This window comes from Doryrhamphus excisus, chromosome 6 (assembly GCF_030265055.1).
Source record: "Doryrhamphus excisus isolate RoL2022-K1 chromosome 6, RoL_Dexc_1.0, whole genome shotgun sequence".
In the NCBI taxonomy this organism is placed as follows: Eukaryota; Metazoa; Chordata; class Actinopteri; order Syngnathiformes; family Syngnathidae; genus Doryrhamphus; species Doryrhamphus excisus.
This window is the reverse complement of record NC_080471.1, coordinates 2223732-2243752: the sequence shown is the minus strand read 5'-3', so window position 1 is coordinate 2243752 and position 20021 is coordinate 2223732. Positions and strand designations below refer to the sequence as shown.

General features: G+C 43.2%; 1 protein-coding gene across 2 annotated transcripts in view; it reads right to left on the bottom strand.

Moving 5' to 3' along the window:
* reln (reelin) overlaps positions 1-20021 on the bottom strand; it is a 139866-nt gene that overhangs the window by 11635 nt on the left and 108210 nt on the right. For both annotated transcript variants that reach the window (XM_058075614.1, XM_058075615.1), the window contains exons 27-58: positions 19053-19259; positions 18735-18970; positions 17146-17303; positions 16864-17071; positions 16702-16778; positions 15010-15168; positions 14732-14926; positions 14117-14390; positions 13903-14043; positions 13574-13751; positions 13415-13499; positions 13163-13345; positions 11960-12128; positions 11715-11820; positions 11399-11625; positions 11096-11319; positions 9695-9845; positions 9344-9602; positions 8987-9236; positions 8740-8908; positions 7412-7552; positions 7151-7328; positions 6866-7059; positions 4866-5116; positions 4620-4774; positions 4337-4551; positions 3951-4128; positions 2244-2419; positions 1436-1542; positions 1122-1364; positions 866-1041; positions 699-772 (exon numbers count right to left, since the gene is read on the bottom strand). In XM_058075614.1, coding sequence (XP_057931597.1) covers positions 699-772; positions 866-1041; positions 1122-1364; positions 1436-1542; positions 2244-2419; positions 3951-4128; positions 4337-4551; positions 4620-4774; positions 4866-5116; positions 6866-7059; positions 7151-7328; positions 7412-7552; positions 8740-8908; positions 8987-9236; positions 9344-9602; positions 9695-9845; positions 11096-11319; positions 11399-11625; positions 11715-11820; positions 11960-12128; positions 13163-13345; positions 13415-13499; positions 13574-13751; positions 13903-14043; positions 14117-14390; positions 14732-14926; positions 15010-15168; positions 16702-16778; positions 16864-17071; positions 17146-17303; positions 18735-18970; positions 19053-19259 — 5744 coding nt within the window. The remainder of the gene's footprint in view (positions 1-698; positions 773-865; positions 1042-1121; positions 1365-1435; positions 1543-2243; positions 2420-3950; positions 4129-4336; positions 4552-4619; positions 4775-4865; positions 5117-6865; positions 7060-7150; positions 7329-7411; positions 7553-8739; positions 8909-8986; positions 9237-9343; positions 9603-9694; positions 9846-11095; positions 11320-11398; positions 11626-11714; positions 11821-11959; positions 12129-13162; positions 13346-13414; positions 13500-13573; positions 13752-13902; positions 14044-14116; positions 14391-14731; positions 14927-15009; positions 15169-16701; positions 16779-16863; positions 17072-17145; positions 17304-18734; positions 18971-19052; positions 19260-20021) is intronic.

Here is a 20021-nt window from a genome sequence, read left to right as displayed (position 1 = left end):
CATCTATCTAATTATCCATCCATCTATCTAATTATCCATCCATCTATCTATCCATCTATCTAATATCCATCCATCTATCTATCCATCTATCTAATTATCCATCCATCTATCTAATTATCCATCCATCCATCCATCCATCCATCCATCTAATTATCTATCCATCCATCCATCCATCCATCCATCCATCCATGTATCTAATTATCCATCCATCCATCCATCCATCCATCCATCCATCCATCCATCCATGTATCTAATTATCCATCCATCCATCCATCCATCCATCCATCTAATTATCTATCCATCCATCCATCTAATTATCTATCCATCCATTCATCCAGGTATCTAATTATCCATCCATCCATTCATCCATGTATCTAATTATCCATCCATCCATCCATGTATCTAATTATCCATCCATCCATCCATCCATCTATGGCCTAGGAGGCATAATTGCCATGTAAATATTTTACTCTTTTGAACGCATATTGTTTTGACAAGCCTAACTCTACTCCAACAAGTAACCGGAACTACGTTTCTCATCATCAAAATCCGACCAGAACTGGGCTGACGGGACCGAGTGGGTGGTGGGCGAGGGGGGGGGGGGGGGGGGGGGTCTGTTGATACTACATGTCATACAACTACATGTCCAAAAATCCCAACAATCCCTCCCATGCTGAATGGTAAGCATCGGTGTCTACCTTGCATCCTTCCTGTACTGCAGCAGGACGGAATGATGGTCCTCACACGAGTCCGCCTCACAGCCAACAACTATCTACAACGACAGGAGACCAGGAATAAAGTTCTCATACAAAACCCCAAGAAGATCTCCTAAATGAAGCTGGATCGCTCTTTTGCTCCATCACACCTTGAACTGGAGAATATATCCTGGCTGTACGATGAGTTCTCGAGTGGCCAGGATGTTGTGTGTCCTGTCTTGGTTCTTGTTGGGCCAGTAAAGGTGGAACGAGGGGTTTCCACAGAAGCCAGCGGTTCTCACAGCATTCGGGTAGAAACTCCAGCTTTCCTCATGAGAAACACCCTCTGGCAAATAAATAAAAAAAAATGTTTTTTTTTTTTATTAGTCTTTGATTAAAACAAAAACATTTCTCGTACTAACTTACCGTCATCAAAGGTGTCAAGCAGGGTTGATGGATTAATGTCTGACCCCCCAACTAAGATGTTGTCTAAAGCCCACTGAGCTCTTTCCAGGCTGGGGGAGGCCAAGCCGGAGGAAATGGTGAATGGCTGCCACCAGCGTAAGCGAGTGGCGTTGGTTAGCGCCCCCTCTGGCAGGACAATGTAATCTCTCCTCACAGAAACGTACTTGAGATAGTCCATCTCGTGCAGCAGGATCCACGACACGCCTTATAGGAACACAGGAATTCATTTACAACATGGAAGACCAAAAGACGGAAATGAAATGTTGTTGGCACACCTCCATCGGTGGAATAGTCCAGCAGCACGCCCTCTTTTCGACATGTCGGACGGTGGCACATGGACATGTTGTTTTCACTACCAATCCTGGCCCAGTACTCCACGAACCTAAAGCCACAGATGAAGATGAAGATGTAATTACCATAATTTCAACTGTATAAGTTACTCTCCCGAGAGGAAAAACCATTTACTGTAATGGCAGGAGGTCGTCACTCAAAGTGACAGTCTGACTTAAACTTCAACTCATCACACAGCAACTTAACACTCAGAAATGACCTCGGAAAAATACATCATATTTACCAATAAGAGTTTAAAACAGCTATTTTAACATCTATCCATAATGCATTACTGCCAGAAGAGCACTTAATTGGAGGACGAGGACCAAGAGCCCAGAGGGAGGCTGACGTCATTACAGCGCAGCAATGAATGCATTGTTCAGATGCAATGCATGTTGGGAAAATTCAAAGAGTTGTTTTTTTTTTTCATTTCAAACTCATATTGGTTCATGTTGTACATATTTGTCAGGTACACATTTTGAGTGTTAAGTTGCTGTGTGATGAATTTTGTGTGAGTAAAGCGTCACACATAACGACCTCTTGTGATTTCCTATGGGTTGACAAGCTCGTTGTGAGTGCACTAGCTTAGCAACTAGATAGCTTGTGAATTAGCAGTAGTTCTGAAGTAAAGGAGATAACACAAGATTAGAAATTAGCCTTAAATTAGCCACATCCCCGTATAAGCTTAAGAAAAAAGTAGCGGCTTATACGGCAAAATTGACAAGTACAAGTTTCAAAGACTTCAGTACTAACTTGGCTCCACGGAGGTCCATATCAGCCGTAACAGCTTGTCTGGAATCGGCTCCTCCAAAATACAGAGCGGTACCTTCTACCAACACGCCGCAGTCCGTGCAGGGTCGGCCGCCCTCTAGAACCTGCCACTGTGGGCCGGCTGCTCCTTCCCAGTCAAAACGTTCCTTCAAAGATGCCTACGGAAAAAAAGGATAATGAAGAGCTTTTTAAATGGATACTTTTGTTGTACTTTATAGGTCAACAGTGGTACACAGTAGATACCTTCACATTTTTACTAGTTACTAAAAAGTAACCGAGTTACCCCACTACAAAAGTAACTAGTTACTACTTACAAAAAGTAACTGAGTTACTAGTTACTACTTACAAAAAAGTAACTGAGTTACTAGTTACAAAAAAGTAACCGAGTTACCCCACTACAAAAGTAACTAGTTACTACTTACAAAAAGTAACTGAGTTACTAGTTACTACTTACAAAAAAGTAACTGAGTTACTAGTTACTACTTACAAAAAAGTAACTGAGTTACTAGTTACTAAAAATTAACCGAGTTACCCCACTACAAAAGTAACTAGTTACTACTTACAAAAAGTAACTGAGTTACTAGTTACTACTTACAAAAAGTAACTGAGTTACAAGTTACTACTTACAAAAAAGTAACTGAGTTACTAGTTACTACTTACAAAAAGTAACTGAGTTACTCCACTACAAAGGTAACTAGTTACTACTTACAAAAAGTAACTGAGTTACTAGTTACTACTTACAAAAAAGTAACTGAGTTACTAGTTACTAAAAAGTAACCGAGTTACCCCACTACAAAAGTAACTAGTTACTACTTACAAAAAGTAACTGAGTTACTAGTTACTACTTACAAAAAAGTAACTGAGTTACTAGTTACAAAAAAGTAACCGAGTTACCCCACTACAAAAGTAACTAGTTACTACTTACAAAAAGTAACTGAGTTACTAGTTACTACTTACAAAAAAGTAACTGAGTTACTAGTTACAAAAAAGTAACCGAGTTACCCCACTACAAAAGTAACTAGTTACTACTTACAAAAAGTAACTGAGTTACTAGTTACTACTTACAAAAAGTAACTGAGTTACTAGTTACTACTTACAAAAAAGTAACTGAGTTACTAGTTACTAAAAAGTAACCGAGTTACCCCACTACAAAAGTAACTAGTTACTACTTACAAAAAGTAACTGAGTTACTAGTTACTACTTACAAAAAGTAACTGAGTTACTAGTTACTACTTACAAAAAAGTAACTGAGTTACTAGTTACTACTTACAAAAACGCAACTGAGTTACTAGTTACTACTTCCAAAAAAGCAACTGAGTTTCTAGTTACTACTTACAAAAAAGTAACTGAGTTACTCCACTACAAAGGTAACTAGTTACAAAAAAAGTAAAAGGTTAATTGGCCACTCCAAATTGTCCATAGGTATGAATGTGAGTGTGAATGGTTGTTTGTCTATATGTGCCCTGGGATTGGCTGGCCAACTTAATTTTAATACCTTCACATTTTTAGCCAAACATTTTGTCGCGGGTTTTTAATTAGTAAAAAGTAATTTTGAAATGTACAGTGCTCGCCGCTACTCACCATGCCCTCCCTAATACAATGGGAGCCTATCAGCTTATGTTACTGAGTGTAAAGCTAGCAGACATGCTATGGAAAATGGATGGACGGATATTCCATTCATTCCTGTACCTTCAGAGCAGCACTGGCATAGCAGTTTTGCCCAGTGAACCCCGGGTCACAGAGGCAGCGTCGATCCAAACAGTCCCCGTGCCCCCCGCAATGGCTCTCACATGCCGGTCCGATGTAAAAGTTCTCCACGCCCCACTGGATGTCGGAGTGCTGCTGGTAGAACCTGAAGCGCACCGAGCTAAAGGAACAGGAAAAAGACGGTGAATCCCTCGGGTGATGTAAAGAGTTTAGTTAAACAACACGAATTGGCCTTTTTTAAGATTTATACGACAAAAGTTTCAATAATTGATATCGTAACAATAAATAGATCCATAAATAATGCAGCGTATGCATGCCGGAGCGTTAAATATTAACAGTAGTGTATGTTTCACAGCGGGGTGACTTACGTGCCAGCCAGGCCGTCAGGCAGGGGGTACACCGCCCGCTTCCAGGATGCCGCGGGGAAGAAGACCGACGGCCGCGAGACCTGACCACCGCAGCGGGGATCAGCGGGCAGACACTGAGGAACCAGGTACTTCCATGTCACGCCAAAGTCCGCAGAGTACTGGACGTGGACCTGCCTGTCAGCGGCACGATCGGGCACAACGCAGCCGACTGCAATCTAAAGGACGCAAAGCGTTGGTGCAACACTCGCAACGTCAATGAACGGTGCGGTGCCGAGTGAGTCACCTTGAACTGCATGACCCAGCCCTTTTCTGGGATGATGTCATGCGTGACGGCATAGACCTCTCTACCGTCGGCATTGCCACAAACCATCACTCCATCGGGGGAGCTGCAGAAACGTTGCACCGAACAGTCCTCCGAGAACAGCCAATGATCGCTCACTATCAAAAATCAAATCAAAAAACAATATTTTATGTTTAGTTAAGAAGGTTGGAACAAATAAAAACTGGGACAGTCTATAGTCTGCAATACCGATTGGCGTTTCCTCCGCATCACTAACGTCGCTCATTCGTCCTGAGGTTTCATCAGCTGGTGATCTCTCGTGGTTGGGCAATGCGACGCCACCGAATGTGTCCGAAATCTGTGCACGGGTGTCGGAACCCGCGATGAGGACATTATCCAGAGCCCAGTCGCTGTGGTCGACGCCATCGTGCTGAGGTTGCCACCAGCGCACACGCACTCCTTCTTGACGTGCAGCAGGGGGCAGCAATACATTTACAAACCTGGATGGACACATGGCGGTTACACAGCTAGGAGACCAGGGTTCAATTCCACCCTCGGCCATCTCTGTGTGGAGTTTGCATGTTCTCCCCGTGCATGCGTGGGTTTTCTCCGGGTACTCCGGTTTCCTCCCACATTCCAAAAACATGCTAGGTTAATTAGCGACTCCAAATTGTCCATAGGTATGAATACCTATGGGAAACCCTATGGGATAGGCTCCAGCACCCCCGCGACCCTCGTGAGGATAAGCGGTAGAAAATGAATGAATGAACGAATTAGTTACAGTTACCAGTTACTAGTTACAAAAAAGTAACCGAGTTACCCCACTACAAAAGTAACTAGTTACTACTTACAAAAAAGTAACTTGAGTTACTAGTTACTACTTACAAAAAAGTAACTGAGTTACTAGTTACTACTTACAAAAAAGTAACTGAGTTACTCCACTACAAAAGTAACTAGTTACTACTTACAAAAAAGTAACTGAGTTACTAGTTACTACTTACAAAAAAGTAACCAAGTTACTAGTTACTACTTACAAAAAAATAACTGAGTTACTAGTTACTACTTACAAAAAAATAACTGAGTTACTAGTTACTGCTTACAAAAAAGAAACTGAGTTACTAGTTACTACTTACAAAAAAGTAACTGAGTAACTAGTTACTACTTACAAAAAAGTAACTGAGTTACTAGTTACTACTTACAAAAAAGTAACTGACTTACTAGTTACTAGATACAAAAAAGTAACTGAGTTACTAGTTACTACTTACAAAAAGTAACTGAGTTACTAGTTACTAGTTACAAAAAAGTAACCAAGTTACCCCACTACAAAAGTAACTAGTTACTACTTACAAAAAAGTAACTGAGTTACTAGTTACTACTTACAAAAAAGTAACCGAGTTACTAGTTACTACTTACAAAAAAATAACTGAGTTACTAGTTACTGCTTAAAAAAAAGTAACTGAGTAACTAGTTACTACTTACAAAAAGTAACTGAGTTACTAGTTACTACTTACAAAAAAGTAACTGAGTTACTAGTTACTATTTACAAAAAAGTAACTGAGTTACTAGTTACTATTTACAAAAAGTAACTGAGTTACTAGTTACTACTTACAAAAAGTAACTGAGTTACTAGTTACTAGTTACAAAAAAGTAACCAAGTTACCCCACTACAAAAGTAACTAGTTACTACTTACAAAAAAGTAACTGAGTTACTAGTTACTACTTACAAAAAAATAACTGAGTTACTAGTTACTACTTACAAAAAAGAAACTGAGTTACTAGTTACTACTTACAAAAAAGTAACTGAGTAACTAGTTACTACTTACAAAAAGTAACTGAGTTACTAGTTACTACTTACAAAAAAGTAACTGAGTTACTAGTTACTATTTACAAAAAAGTAACTGAGTTACTAGTTACTATTTACAAAAAGTAACTGAGTTACTAGTTACTACTTACAAAAAAGTAACTGAGTTACTCCACTACAAAAGTAACTAGTTACTACTTACAAAACATTTGGTGGTCATGGAAAATATATTCCCTGTACAAATAATAACAATTTTTGTGTTTGATGTGTTTTCCACACAAATTGACGCCATGTAAGAGGAAGTGAATGCTACGACTTCCACATGACAACCACTTGGGAACGAGCCCAAAGATCCAGTTTTAGGACATTGAAAGGGTTAAAACATAAACAGCCACCACAGAGGAACGGATGGCGAAACATGGCGTCCAATTTAAAATGTCCTCCTCACCCGGGCTTTGTGTACAGATCGTAGAAGATCTCAGTCAGCAGATGCCAGTGGATCCCTCCGTTCAAGCTGTACTCCAGGAGCACACCCTGGTTCCGGTTGCTGGGTGGGATCATGCAGCCGTACATGAAGTAGAACTGGATGAACTCCGCATTGGTCAGGTTCAGGTCCACGGTCACCAGCTGACGGCTGCAACTCTGCACAGAGAACAAGAACGAGCCTTTAAACCTTCATAAAGAGTCAGAAAACGCGGGAACCGGGAATGGAGGGGGCGGGGGGGTTACTTACACCGCTAAAGTGCAGAGCAGATCCGGAGGCCACGGCACCACACACAGTGCTGAGTTTCCCGCCGGTCAGTGTGTGCCAGTGGCTGAGGGAGGGTGTCCGACTGAAGCTATCCTTCAGCTGGGAGGGCAGTGGAGCTACTGGCTCATCGCAATACTCGCCCCCCCACTCTGGGTCACACCTGAGAAAGATATGTTTGCTGACGGCTGCCATCACGGTAGAAAGTCGGAGTACTTGCCTGTAGGGTTACTTAGGGTTACTTACACACAGGAACTCTGTTGGCACCGACCATGACCAGAGCACATATCTGGACAACCATCTCCAATGTAGAGGTTATCTAGAGCCCAGGTCTGCTGCTTGTCAAAGGGAGCCTGCTGGAACCATCGGAACCTTGTGGCAGGAGATCTACAAACAAACAATTCGTCATTTTGGATCCACTTTTGCAATAAAAGGGGCTGCACGGTGGACGAGTGGCTAGGGAGACCAGGAGACCAGGGTTCAATTCCACTCTCGGCCATCTCTGTGTGGAGTTTGCATGTTCTCCCCGTGCATGCGTGGGTTTTCTCCGCGTACTCCGGTTTCCTCCCACATTCCAAAAACATGCTAGGTTAATTAGCCACTCCAAATTGTCCATAGGTATGAATGTGAGTGTGAATGGTTGTTTGTCTATATGTGCCCTGGGATTGGCTGGCCACCAGTCCAGGGTGTACCCCGCCTCTCACTCGAAGACAGCTGGGATAGGCTCCAGCACCCCCGTGACCCTCGTGAGCGGTAAAAATGAATTAATTTGCAAGTAGCTGTAGGAGTTGTTATATTAAATTCACCTCTCCAACCCCCCCCCCCTTCTCTCTTCAATTGCCATTGTTCACGAGCATGGTGGCTCGTGGTTAGCATTCCAGATCTGATTCTGGAATCTGGAAGATTGCGACTTCTTCCCACATTCCAAAAACATGCACGTTAGGTTCATTGGCAAATCTAAACGGTCCATGGTGCGTTCAATGACTGCAATGACAGTGACACAAAGTGTCAAATTTATTCAATTTATTCATTTTCCACCGCTTTTTCCTCACGAGGGTCGCGGGGGGTGCCGGAGCCTATCCCAGCTGTCTTCGGGCGAGAGGCGGGGTACACCCTGGACTGGTGGCTAATCAGCCAATCACAGGGCACATATAGGCAAACAACCATTCACACTCACATTCATACCTATGGACAATTTGGAGTCGCTAATTAACCTAGCATGTTTTTGGAATGTGGGAGGAAACCGGAGTACCCGGAGAAAACCCACGCATGCACGGGGAGAACATGCAAACTCCACACAGAGAGATGGCCGAGGGTGGAATTGAACTCGAGTCTCCCAGCTGTGAGGTCTGTGCGCTAACCACTCGACCACCGTGCAGCCAAAGTGTCAAATTTCAAAGTCGGTGCATTTATGGAGAATTGGGAAAAAATGGCCTAAAAACATTTTTTTAAATGATTTTTTTAACCACATTTAAGCCATCATTAATTCAAATGAGTACTTTTGGACGAAAAACTGTAATTGATCTGTGGCGGGATCAATTGCAGATTCCTAAATGACTCCCAAAAGTGCTGACCTTGCATATGATGGGATGGGGAGAGTCACGCGGCCCCACTTATTGTACGTGTCGGAAATGAGAAGCCTCTGCAAGGTGTAGGAGGAGCAGTCGGGGCTTGTGGGTAAACAATCTCGAACAACCGGTTGCCATGTCAGTCCTAAATCCAGAGAGTACTCCAGCTCCACGGCTGGGAAAAGACGAGAAAAACAAGCGCCATGTATCCTCACGTTCTCACGCCAATTCCAAGAACATGTCTTCCGCTTACAGTAACAGGAGTTAGTGACGGAGCAGGAGGCGGAGAAGTCAAACTGGATGAAGGCGTCTGGACCCAAGCTGATGTCGGTGGTAACGGCATAGCGAGTGTTGGACTTCTCGATGAAAGCAAAAGCGGGTCCGTCGGAACCGCAGACTGGCATCCGCGTTCCTCCTGGGTGTAGGAGCCAGGAACGTCCATCGATTGAGGAGAAATCATCTTCCAGAGGCCCCCAGCCACTGGCACTACCACCAACCACCACCTGGAGAGAAAATACCGGTTAGAGGTAGCGAGCTGAAGGTCCTCTAAACGGGAACCGCTGCACCAGGGTAACAAGTGGATTGGTGCATGTCTCCTGCTTCACAGTACCTGGTCAATCACCCAGGGACTGTAGAAATGCCCGTTTTCAGAAGGCTGCCACCAGCGCAGGCGAGTGGAAGTGGTGCGAGCACGCAACGGGATCTCCAGGGCCACCAGGCGAGCCTGGTTACTGCTGTTGCTGAAGAGAAATTCCTGGAGGATATTCCATGTTAGCCCCCCATTCAGAGAGTACTGCAGCAAAACCGGCTGGGAGCGAGGGTCCGGTGCTGCCTTACCGCAGCCCAGGCGTAGGAAGAACTGCACAAACCTGCAGGTTAGCAGCAACGTGTGCAATCAGTTTCCAGGCAACATCTTGGCGACACGGTGCAGGAAGTCATGGTGTTCATCTACTAAGCGTACCTGGCATTGGACAAGTCCATGTCGCTTGTGACCAACATACGCAGCCCGTCCTCGCTGAAGAACAGGTGGTTTCCACTGGACATGATGCCACATTTTCTGGACGGTTTACCACCACTCAACTGTTTAAACAGCTCAACATCCACCGCGCCTCCTGTTCAAAACACAAACAGTGCAGTGGAACCTGTTGGAGTCGGTCTCATCGAATAACCCATAATCCAATAATCCGACAAATCCATCATCGCTACCACTTGTCGTTATGTCTTTGACGCGGGCGGGCCTTTTTCGATTTGACTGTAAGTAGTAAACATTCATTCATTCATTCATTTTCTACCGCTTTTCCTCACGAGGGTCGCGGGGGGTGCTGGGGTGCAAAGAACACTAAACTCATCACACACCAACTTAACACTCAAGAGGTATAATTAAACCAGCTCAAGCGAATCATTCATTTATTCATTTTCTACTACTTATCCTCACGAGGGTCACGGGGGTGCTGGAGCCTATCCCAGCTGTCTTTGGGCGAGAGGCAGGGTACACCCTGGACTGGTGGCCAGCCAATCACAGGGCACATATAGACAAACAACCATTCACACTCACATTCATACCTATGGACAATTTGGAGTGGCTAATTAACCTAGCATGTTTTTGGAACGTGGGAGGAAACCGGAGTACCCGGAAGAAAACCCACGCATGCACGGGGAGAACATGCAAACTCCACACAGAGAGATGGCCGAGGGTGGAATTGAACCCTTGGAGAAAACCCACGCATGCATTCTTACAAAAAAACACTAAACTCATCACACACCAACTTAACACTCAAGAGGTATAATTAAACCAGCTCAACCGAATAATTAATTTATTCATTTTCTACCACTTATCCTCACAAGGGTCGCGGGGGTGCTGGAGCCTATCCCAGCTGGCTGGGGTACACCCTGGACTGGTGGCCAGCCAATCACAGGGCACATATAGACAAACAACCATTCACACTCACATTCATACCTATGGACAATTTGGAGTGGCTAATTAACCTAGCATGTTTTTGGAATGTGGGAGGAAACCGGAGTACCCACGCAGAAAACCCACGCATGCACGGGGAGAACATGCAAACTCCACACAGAGAGATGGCCAAGGGTGGAATTGAACCCTGGTCTCCTAGCTGTGAGGCCTGTGCGCTAACTGTTCACCCACCGTGCAGCCCCTACAGTTAGATTACTGTCTTCCAATATGAAGAATGATTTATGCTCACTATAAACCTTGCAATCCTATTTCCCCAGGTGTCCCAGCATCAGCAGTAGATGGCCGAGGGTGGAATTGAACCCTGGTCTCCTAGCTGTGAGGTCTGCGTGCTAACCACTCTACCGCCGTGCCGCCCCGTAGTAAACATCATATATTATAACGGTGTACCTTCAAAGTCCTCCTTAAGGAAGTCAGGGTTGGGGGTGTCAGGCACAGAACAGTCACTTCCAGAGTAGCCCGGGTCACACAAGCAGTGGGTGCCGCCGACACAGGCCCCATGGCCACTGCACATGTCTTGACACTGAGGACCGATATAGATGTTGTCTAGAGCCCACGTGGGGGGAGCAGATCCACTTGAGAAGAAACCCTGATACCAACGGAACCTCACAGATCTGTCGGGTCAAAAAATGTTCGGGTAACAAAAACGGAAGAGCGTGACGGAAGCGATAAGAGGAGGCGTGTCATGCTCACCCGCAGAGACGCAACTTCCCGAAGTGAATGACCTCTCTCCTCCAGCCGTGGGTGGTGCCCGGGAAGTAGACGCTGGCAGGGTGGAGCTCGGTGGAGCAAAGGGACGACGGTTGTGGGCCGCCAGCACACAGCGGTACCAGAAGGTGCCACGTAGAACCAAAGTCCCGGGAGAACTCAAGGCGCACCGGGTAGGCCGAGGAGCTTTCAGCCGTGCAGCCCACGTTTATCTGGAGAGAGAAGAAGAAAGACGTGATGTACGACCGAGGCTTGTGATTGTTACTTTGGGAAAGAAGACATCACGGATGTGTTTGCGTACCTCAAACTGGATGATTGTGTTCTCGTTGACGTCGATGTCCCTGGTGGTGATGGAGTGCTCCCCCAGCTCGCTGGAGACAAACACCATGGATGAGTCATCCTCTTCTCTGCAACAGAACAGAAAGACAAACGAGTCGAGGTTACAGACGTCCTTTCTGGAGATGCTACCATCACCCTTGGGTCCACCAGTTACAAATACGCAAAGCAAGACTTTGGGAAGATTCAACGTGAAAACGCTTTTCTTACAAGCCGCTTTTCTGGTAGGGGCAGTAGAGGCCCGTGTTGCCCCCCGGGTAGAAGAGCCAGTTGGACTCATTGGGGCCTTCTTCAAAGCTGTCCACCACCACTGGGGGATTGTGTAAGGAGCTGCCATCGATGATGAGGTCGTCAATGACCCACACCTCTTCCTTCTTACCTGATGGACACAGACATGCCTCCATTACCAGACATCACCTCATAAGTCATGGTGGGTGGATGGATGGATGGATGGATGGGTGGATGGGTGGATGGGTGGGTGGATGATGGATGGATGGATGGATGGATGGATGGATGGATGGGTGGGTGGATGGATGGGTGGATGGATGGATGGGTGAGTGGGTGGATGGATGGGTGAGTGGGTGGATGGATGGATGGACGGATGGGTGGGTGGGTGGATGGATGAATGGGTGGATGGGTGGATGGATGGGTGAGTGGGTGAGTGGGTGGATGGATGGATGGATGGGTGGATGCATGGATGGATGGATGAATGGATGGATGGATGGGTGGGTGGGTGGATGGATGGGTGGATGGGTGGGTTGAGTGGATGGTTGAATAGATGGGTGGGTGGATGGATGGATGGGTGGATGGATGGGTGAATGGGTGGATGGATGGATGGATGGATGGATGAATGGATGGGTGAGTGGGTGGATGGATGGATAGATGGATGGGTGGGTGGATGGGTGAGTGGATGGACGGATGGGTGGATGGATGGTTGGATGGGTGGGTTGAGTGGATGGATGGATGGATGGGTGGGTTGAGTGGGTGGATGGATGGGTGGGTGGATGGATGGGTGAGTGGGTGCATGGATGGATGGGTGGATGGTTGAATAGATGGGTGGGTGGATGGATGGGTGGATGGATGGATGGGTGAATGGGTGGATGGATGGGTGAGTGGGTGGATGGATGATTGGTTGGTGGATGGGTTGATGGGTGGGTGGATGGGTGGATGAATGGGTGGATGGATGGATGGATGGGTGGGTGGACGGTTAGGTGGATGGGTAGATGGATTGATGGATGGATGGATGGGTGGATGGATGGATGAGTAGATGGATGGATGGGTAGAAGTTTATCATTTTGTTTTGGATAACATTCATCTCATCCTGTCCCACTCTTATGTGTTACATTGTTACGTTGTTACATTACGTTGTTACGTTGTTACGTTGTTACGTCGTGTATCACATTGATGACCCACCACTGTTGTACGGTTGCCACAGTCTGAATCGGGTGGCGTTGGTTTGCGCGCTGGCAGGAAGAGCCAGGTGGAGGAAGAGCGTATCGGTGGACGCTGGGAAGTAAAACTCATCCAAAAGTAGCCAGCTGATGCCCCCATTCACAGAGTACTGCAGCAGCACGGAGTGAGACCGCTCAGGCACACCTAGAAAATCCAGCAGCACCATGAAAGTCAACCATAGTCCGTGCACCCGTAGACCGAAGAATCCCGAACCTTTAGTGATGAACTTGAAGGAAAACTGAATGTAGAGCGTGTTTGCACAGTCCAGATCCCTTGACACTATCATACGCAGACCGTCCTGCAATGAGGTAGAATTTGCAGAATTTTAAATTTTTTTTATATAAACACGGACCCTTGAAAGACTTTACAAACCCCTTTAAAGATGAGTGCAGCCCCCGATTTAAGAGGCTCGCCGTTCATCGTGCCCCTCTCGGCGCCATAAACCTCAGGCCAGGTCTCCTGCTGCAGATGCTCGTTGAAGTCCTCCCTCAACACGGACGGGAGGGGGGCCGAGGGCACACAGTGGGCACCCTCGTAACCTTTATCACACCTTGGGTGGGAATGCAATAACATCAGTGTGCTACGTATAGTTCACAATAAAGTCGAATTTTAAAAATACCAATGTTCCGTGGTTATGGTGGGTTGGTTCCTTATTAGCTAGCTCATGTTACTATCTCATTCAACAGTCCCGTTTGACTTACACACAGCGTCCGTTGTCACACAGTCCGTGACCTGAGCACATCCACGGGCACCCGGGCGCGAGTAACACGTTATCGAGAGCCCAACCTTCCGCCCCGGGTGTGAAATGGGTCTGGATCCAACGGAATCGAGTTCTTGGCGAGCTGAAGTATCAACCCAATGAATGCAATATCAATATCAAGGACTAACTTGGGGGTTACTTCAAATAGTGCGTACTTAGCGGCGCTGGGCAAGTACACGGTGATCCTTCTCCAGTGCTTGTACTGCGTGGACGTGTAGATGGAGCTCTGAGTATACGCAGCGCAACCGATGGCCGGGGGAACGCACTCCGGCGTGATGAGGGACCAGTGACGGCCACAGTCGATGGAGTACTCCAGTCGCACGCCGTGCGAGAAGGAAGTGGACTTGCTGCAGCCCATGCTCAGTTCAAACTGCAGGAAAGACGAGCCGGAGACCTCAAAGTCCCAGCTCTCGGCATACCTCGGCTTCTCTGAAATAATGCATGGAAAAATGTCAGACTTAAGGTTGCTTTTGGCGTGATACAATACAGGAGGGGGGGGGGGTACTCTCATGCTGTGCACTCCCAAAGAACAATCCCACTAGAAAGCATTATTTACAGGAAGTAGATGTGCTCGCAGCGTGGTGCTCTCATAAAAACAGGCAGGATGTTCAATCAAGTTTGGCCTCATGTATTCACGGCGCCACACTAAATGGGCCTTTTGTGAGTTATGTTGTTCCAGAACTATTTCTCTACTCCGGTCCGCTCAGCTCCGCACGGGAAAAAAAATATAATAGAAATTCCCCTTCGTGTGGTAAGTTTGAGTGACTCACTATCGATGGCTTCAGAGTTGAAGGTCAGCACGGTGTCCAAGGACAAACAGTCCACAGTCACCTCCCCGCCCTGAATGCGGTACCAGTTGTGCCTCAGAGGCGTTGTGCCGTCAAACTTGTCATGAAAACCAGTTCTGGAGCTGTCGTTCATACCAATTAGGACGTCATCCAGAGCCCACTGGGCCGAGTGTTTCCCTGAAAACGGGAATACAAACCACAATTAATAGAAAAAAAAAACTTTTATTATGTTTCGATATTATGATATCTATTATACTGACCTTGCTGCGGCTGCCACCATCGAAAAACGGTGTAAGGGGATTTGGCATGAGGTGGCAGCTCGATGGTTACCACTTGAGGCTCCAGGAAGGAGCTGAAGTCCAACTCCCGCAGGAACTGCCAACGGACGCCATTGTTGGTGGAGAACTGCACAAGGACACCTAGAACAACACATGATGCCAGAACACAATCACAATATAATAATTCACATCATAAAAAGCATGCAAAAGCCTGAGGCCACCACGCTCGTTGTTGACATCGTAAAAACAGAATCCCAGTCATTCGTTACATTTTTGGTCACAAATATGTCAAGTTTCTCTCCAAAAATAGGCTGCTTTTTCCTCAGAATACATATTTCATGCACTATAAGTCAGCAAAAATGTCATTGAATATGTGATAAAATATATCGCTACTGCTAGGAAGCCTACAATTTTGTATATGTTTACGTCTTTATGCGTCACTGATCATGCACACTTTGTCACTGGAATGTCCTTGAATGTGCCGTGCTGTGTGTGACTTGCTAGCGACTCCACGTCATCAGTCCGCCGTGTTGAGTACCGACACCTTTTATACTTTAAACGTGTTTAATAAGTAATGGTAATGGTTTTATTTCATTTGATCATGCATCAGATTCCAATTGAGTGCATCCCATAATCAGTTCCCAGTTCCACATGTCCAAAAGGAGTAGGAAGAAGCAAAGCTTATTAAATCCTACCCCTCCATCTGGTACTTGTTCACTTCCTGCTTTCCTAATATAATTTAAGTTTTTTTAACTTTATTTTATTAATTTTTATTTTTTTAATTTTTTGTACATTTTTTGTACATTTTTTTTTACATTCTTTAACATTTTAAAATGTAAAAAAAAAATTTTTAAATGTTAAAAAAATTTAAATGTTAAAACATTTTAAAATGTTTGAACATTTAAAATTTTTGTAACATTTTAAAATGTTAAAATTAAAATTTGTAAAAAAATGTAAAAAAAATGTAAAAAATGTAAAAAAATGTAAAAAAAATGTAAAAAAAATTGTAAAAAATTGTAAAAAATTGTAAAAAAAAAAAAAGTAAAAAATTGTAAAAAAAAAAAAAAGTAAAAAATTGTAAAAAAAATTGTAAAAAATGGTAAAAAAAATTGTAAAAAAATGTAAAAATTTGTAAAAAAATGTAAAAATTTGTATAATTTTGTAAAGACTTGTAAAAATTTGTAAAATTTTGTAAAGACTTGTAAAATTTTTTTAAAAAAATTAAAATCTTTTCAATTTTTCAAATTTTAAAATTTTTAATTTTTTTTTAAATTAAAAAAAAAATTTCAATTTTAAACTATGGCTTTTTAACATAGTCCTAGCATAGAAGTGTTTCAAATGTACTTCTTCCCTGAGACCATATTTCTCCTCTCTTGTAGAGAAGTACTGGATGACATTTTTAGCTAATTGCTTATTTTTAGCCTTATGCATTATTTTAGCTGTTTGAAGATGAACTATATCAGCAAGTTGAAGTATTTGTCATTTTAGAAATAAGGAGTTAGTATGTTCTCTGTAGGCGGCATTATGAATTATCCTTACTGACCTTTTTTGCATAACATTTAGCCAGTGAAGATTGCTTTTATAGTTATTAGCTAGTTATTAGTTAGTTATTAAAATCGAAGGAGATTTTCATGGGAATATCAATTCCAGGGATTCCAGGATACAAAAAGTTACCTTCATTGCGGGAACGGGGCCTGGTGCAAGTGGGTCCCAAACTTTTGCTGCCTATTCGAATGTAGAACTGCACCAACCTGTAGACCCAGGAAAGAGAAAGATGCATCTGAGAACTGAAGGTCCTGACTTGCTATCGAACGAATGAAAGCGAAATCCACCCACCGAGTGTTGGTGGTGTCGAGGGGAACCGTGCGAGCCTCCCTCCATCCGGGGCTACTGAAGTAAAACGCCTTGCCTTCGCCAATGATGCCACAACCACCTCCTATTTGTCCTCCGCTGAGACTTTGCCACAGAGGACTCAACTTGCCCTCAAAGCCCTCGGTCAGCTCCGTGGGACTGGCTACAGACGGGACGCAGCTATCCTGCTCCACTACGAGAGCGAAAAGGAGCGTTATTACACACTAGCTTTGTCACGCCTGAGTATCATCACCGGGTCACCGGTACCTGTGTATCCCATATCACAGAAGCAGACCCCGGAGATGCAGTCCCCATGGCCGCCGCAGTGGTTGGGACAAGGCTCAGAGATGTACACCCCGTCCAAGGCGAAAGGGGGGGCATCTCTGTAAATGCTGCTCTCCTGGAACCAGCGGAACCGAGTTTTGCTGAGGGAATGAGAAAAGAGGAGGTGAGACAAAAACATCGACGCTCAAATGGACAAAAATATTGGGACATTGCTAAAGTGTTCTGTGGGCTGTCAGAAAGCTTTTGTGTTATGATGTATAGAATAATATGATATTGTTATACAGGCGATCTTTGGGGTTACAGACCAGTTCCATTCCTAGACTATGACCATGAGAGGTCATAGAAAAGGTCATAGGAAAATATGAATCAATTTTGCAAATATTATTTTTTAAATTATTTTTATTGTAAAATATATTTTGCACGATTTAAACAAATATTTATAGGCCTAAGTCATATCCTATTGAGTGTTATTGACCTGTCACAATATTTTAGGAACCTGATACAGTTTATGATTGGAACGTACTCTCTGGTCATCATGCCAGTTATGAATGCAGTTATGAAAAGTATGAGAATTAATTCTGTCTCGTGTGTATACCACAGATTAAACGTTTGGGCTTCCTTTATCCCCCTGCTTTCATTTCAATCCTGAATCTTAATAATAATAATAATAATATATTATATTATATAATAATAATAATAGTAATAATTATAATTATATTATAATAAAATAATTATTATATGTTATATTATATATATTATATGTATAATATATATTATAATTATTATTAATAATTATTATAATAATTAATATAATATAATAATTATTATTATATTATATATATTATAATATATAATATATATTATTAATATAATATCATATATTATCATACTATAATATAATAATAATATAATAATATATTATCATTATATGTTATTATAATATGTAATAATAATTCTAATAAAATAATAATAATGTTATATTATATTACATATTATATAATAATAATAATAATAATAACAACAACAACAACAATAATAACAACAACAACAACAATAATAATAATCATAATAATAATCATTATCATTATTAATAATAATAAATTATTAAGAATACAATTATTAAAAAAATATTATCATTAATAACAATAATTATAATAATAATTATTATTAAAACACAATTGTTATGAAATTATTATTATTATTATTAATAATAATCATCATTATAATTATAATAACAATAATAATAATAATAATAATAATAATAATAATAATAATAATAATAATAATAATAATAATAATAATAATAATAATAATTATTATTATTATTATTATTATTATTATTATTATTATTATTATTATTATTATTATTATTATTATTATTATTCCTTGCTTTGTGATATTCCCACGATCAAATTGTCCAACTAATTTATTTTAATTGAAGGATCGCCAAGGATACTAAATAAAGCCCATATTGAGGGATTAAGAGGTGTCCCAATACTTTGGTCCATAGAAGGTTGAAAGTAATGAATGGCCTCTTGCAGATCCAACTGCATGACTGTTAGCATAGCTACCTAGCGGCCACATTGCGTGGAATGACCACGGTGACTCTGGTCCACTCGTCATAATCGCCGGTGTTGTACACGGTGGGTTCTCGAAGCTCACGGCCACTCCCCTCACAGTTCCCGGCCCCCGGGCTTCCAGGGTAACACCCCTCTCTCACCAACGCCCAGGTACGACCGGCATCGTGAGAGTACTGCAACAGCACCGGTGCCGAGGCGCTGAACTCGGACTCGCAACCGATGTTCAACTAGTCGAGAAAATCAAGATGACAAGCACGTCCAAGCGCACTCAATTCATAAACGATAGTTTGGTCGCTCTTCGCCACGTACCTTAAACTGGAGGGTGTACCCGGGGCGCAGAGCAAGATCCCTGGTGACGGCCACCCTGTCCCCGTCAGAGCGCCCAAACACCATGGAGGAAGCCGTCTGAGCACAGAAGCTGTTGTTGGTGTCCCTCTCCATGCCTTCGTTGCCGAGCATCAGCCACACGCTCATCTGGTTCAGCGGGTAATCGAACGCCGGCTTCTCGTAGAAGTTCTGAGGCAAAGGTTTTACAGGTTATTCACTACGAGCATGCACTGGAAATAATAATAATAATAATAATAATAATAATAATAATAATAATAATAATAATAATAATAATAATAATAATAATACATTTTATTTGTATAGCGCTTATCAAAATACTCAAAGACACAGAAAAATGGAGTTGAATAAAAACAAGTAAACAGAGTAAAAGATGCTGGAGCCTATCCCAGCTGTCTTCGAGCGAGAGGCGGGGTCCACCCTGGACTGATGGCCAGCCAATCCCAGGGCACATATAGACAAACAACCATTCACACTCACATTCATACCTATGGACAATTTGGAGTGGCTAATTAACCTAGCATGTTTTTGGAATGTGGGAGGAAACCGGAGTACCCGGAGAAAACCCACGCATGCACGGGGAGAACATGCAAACTCCACACAGAGAGATGGCCGAGGGTGGAATTGAACCCTCGGAGAAAACCCATACATGCATTCTTACAAAGAACACTAAACTCATCACACACCAACTTAACACTCAAGAAGTATAATTAAACCAGCTCAACCGAATCATTCATTTATTCATTTTCTACCACTTATCCTCACGAGGGTGGTGCGGGGTGCTGGAGCCTATCCCAGCTGTCTTTGAGCGAGAGGCGGGGTACACCCTGGACTGGTCGCCAGCCAATCCCAGGGCACATATAGACAAACAACCATTCACACTCACATTCATACCTATGGACAATTTGGAGTGGCTAATTAACCTAGCATGTT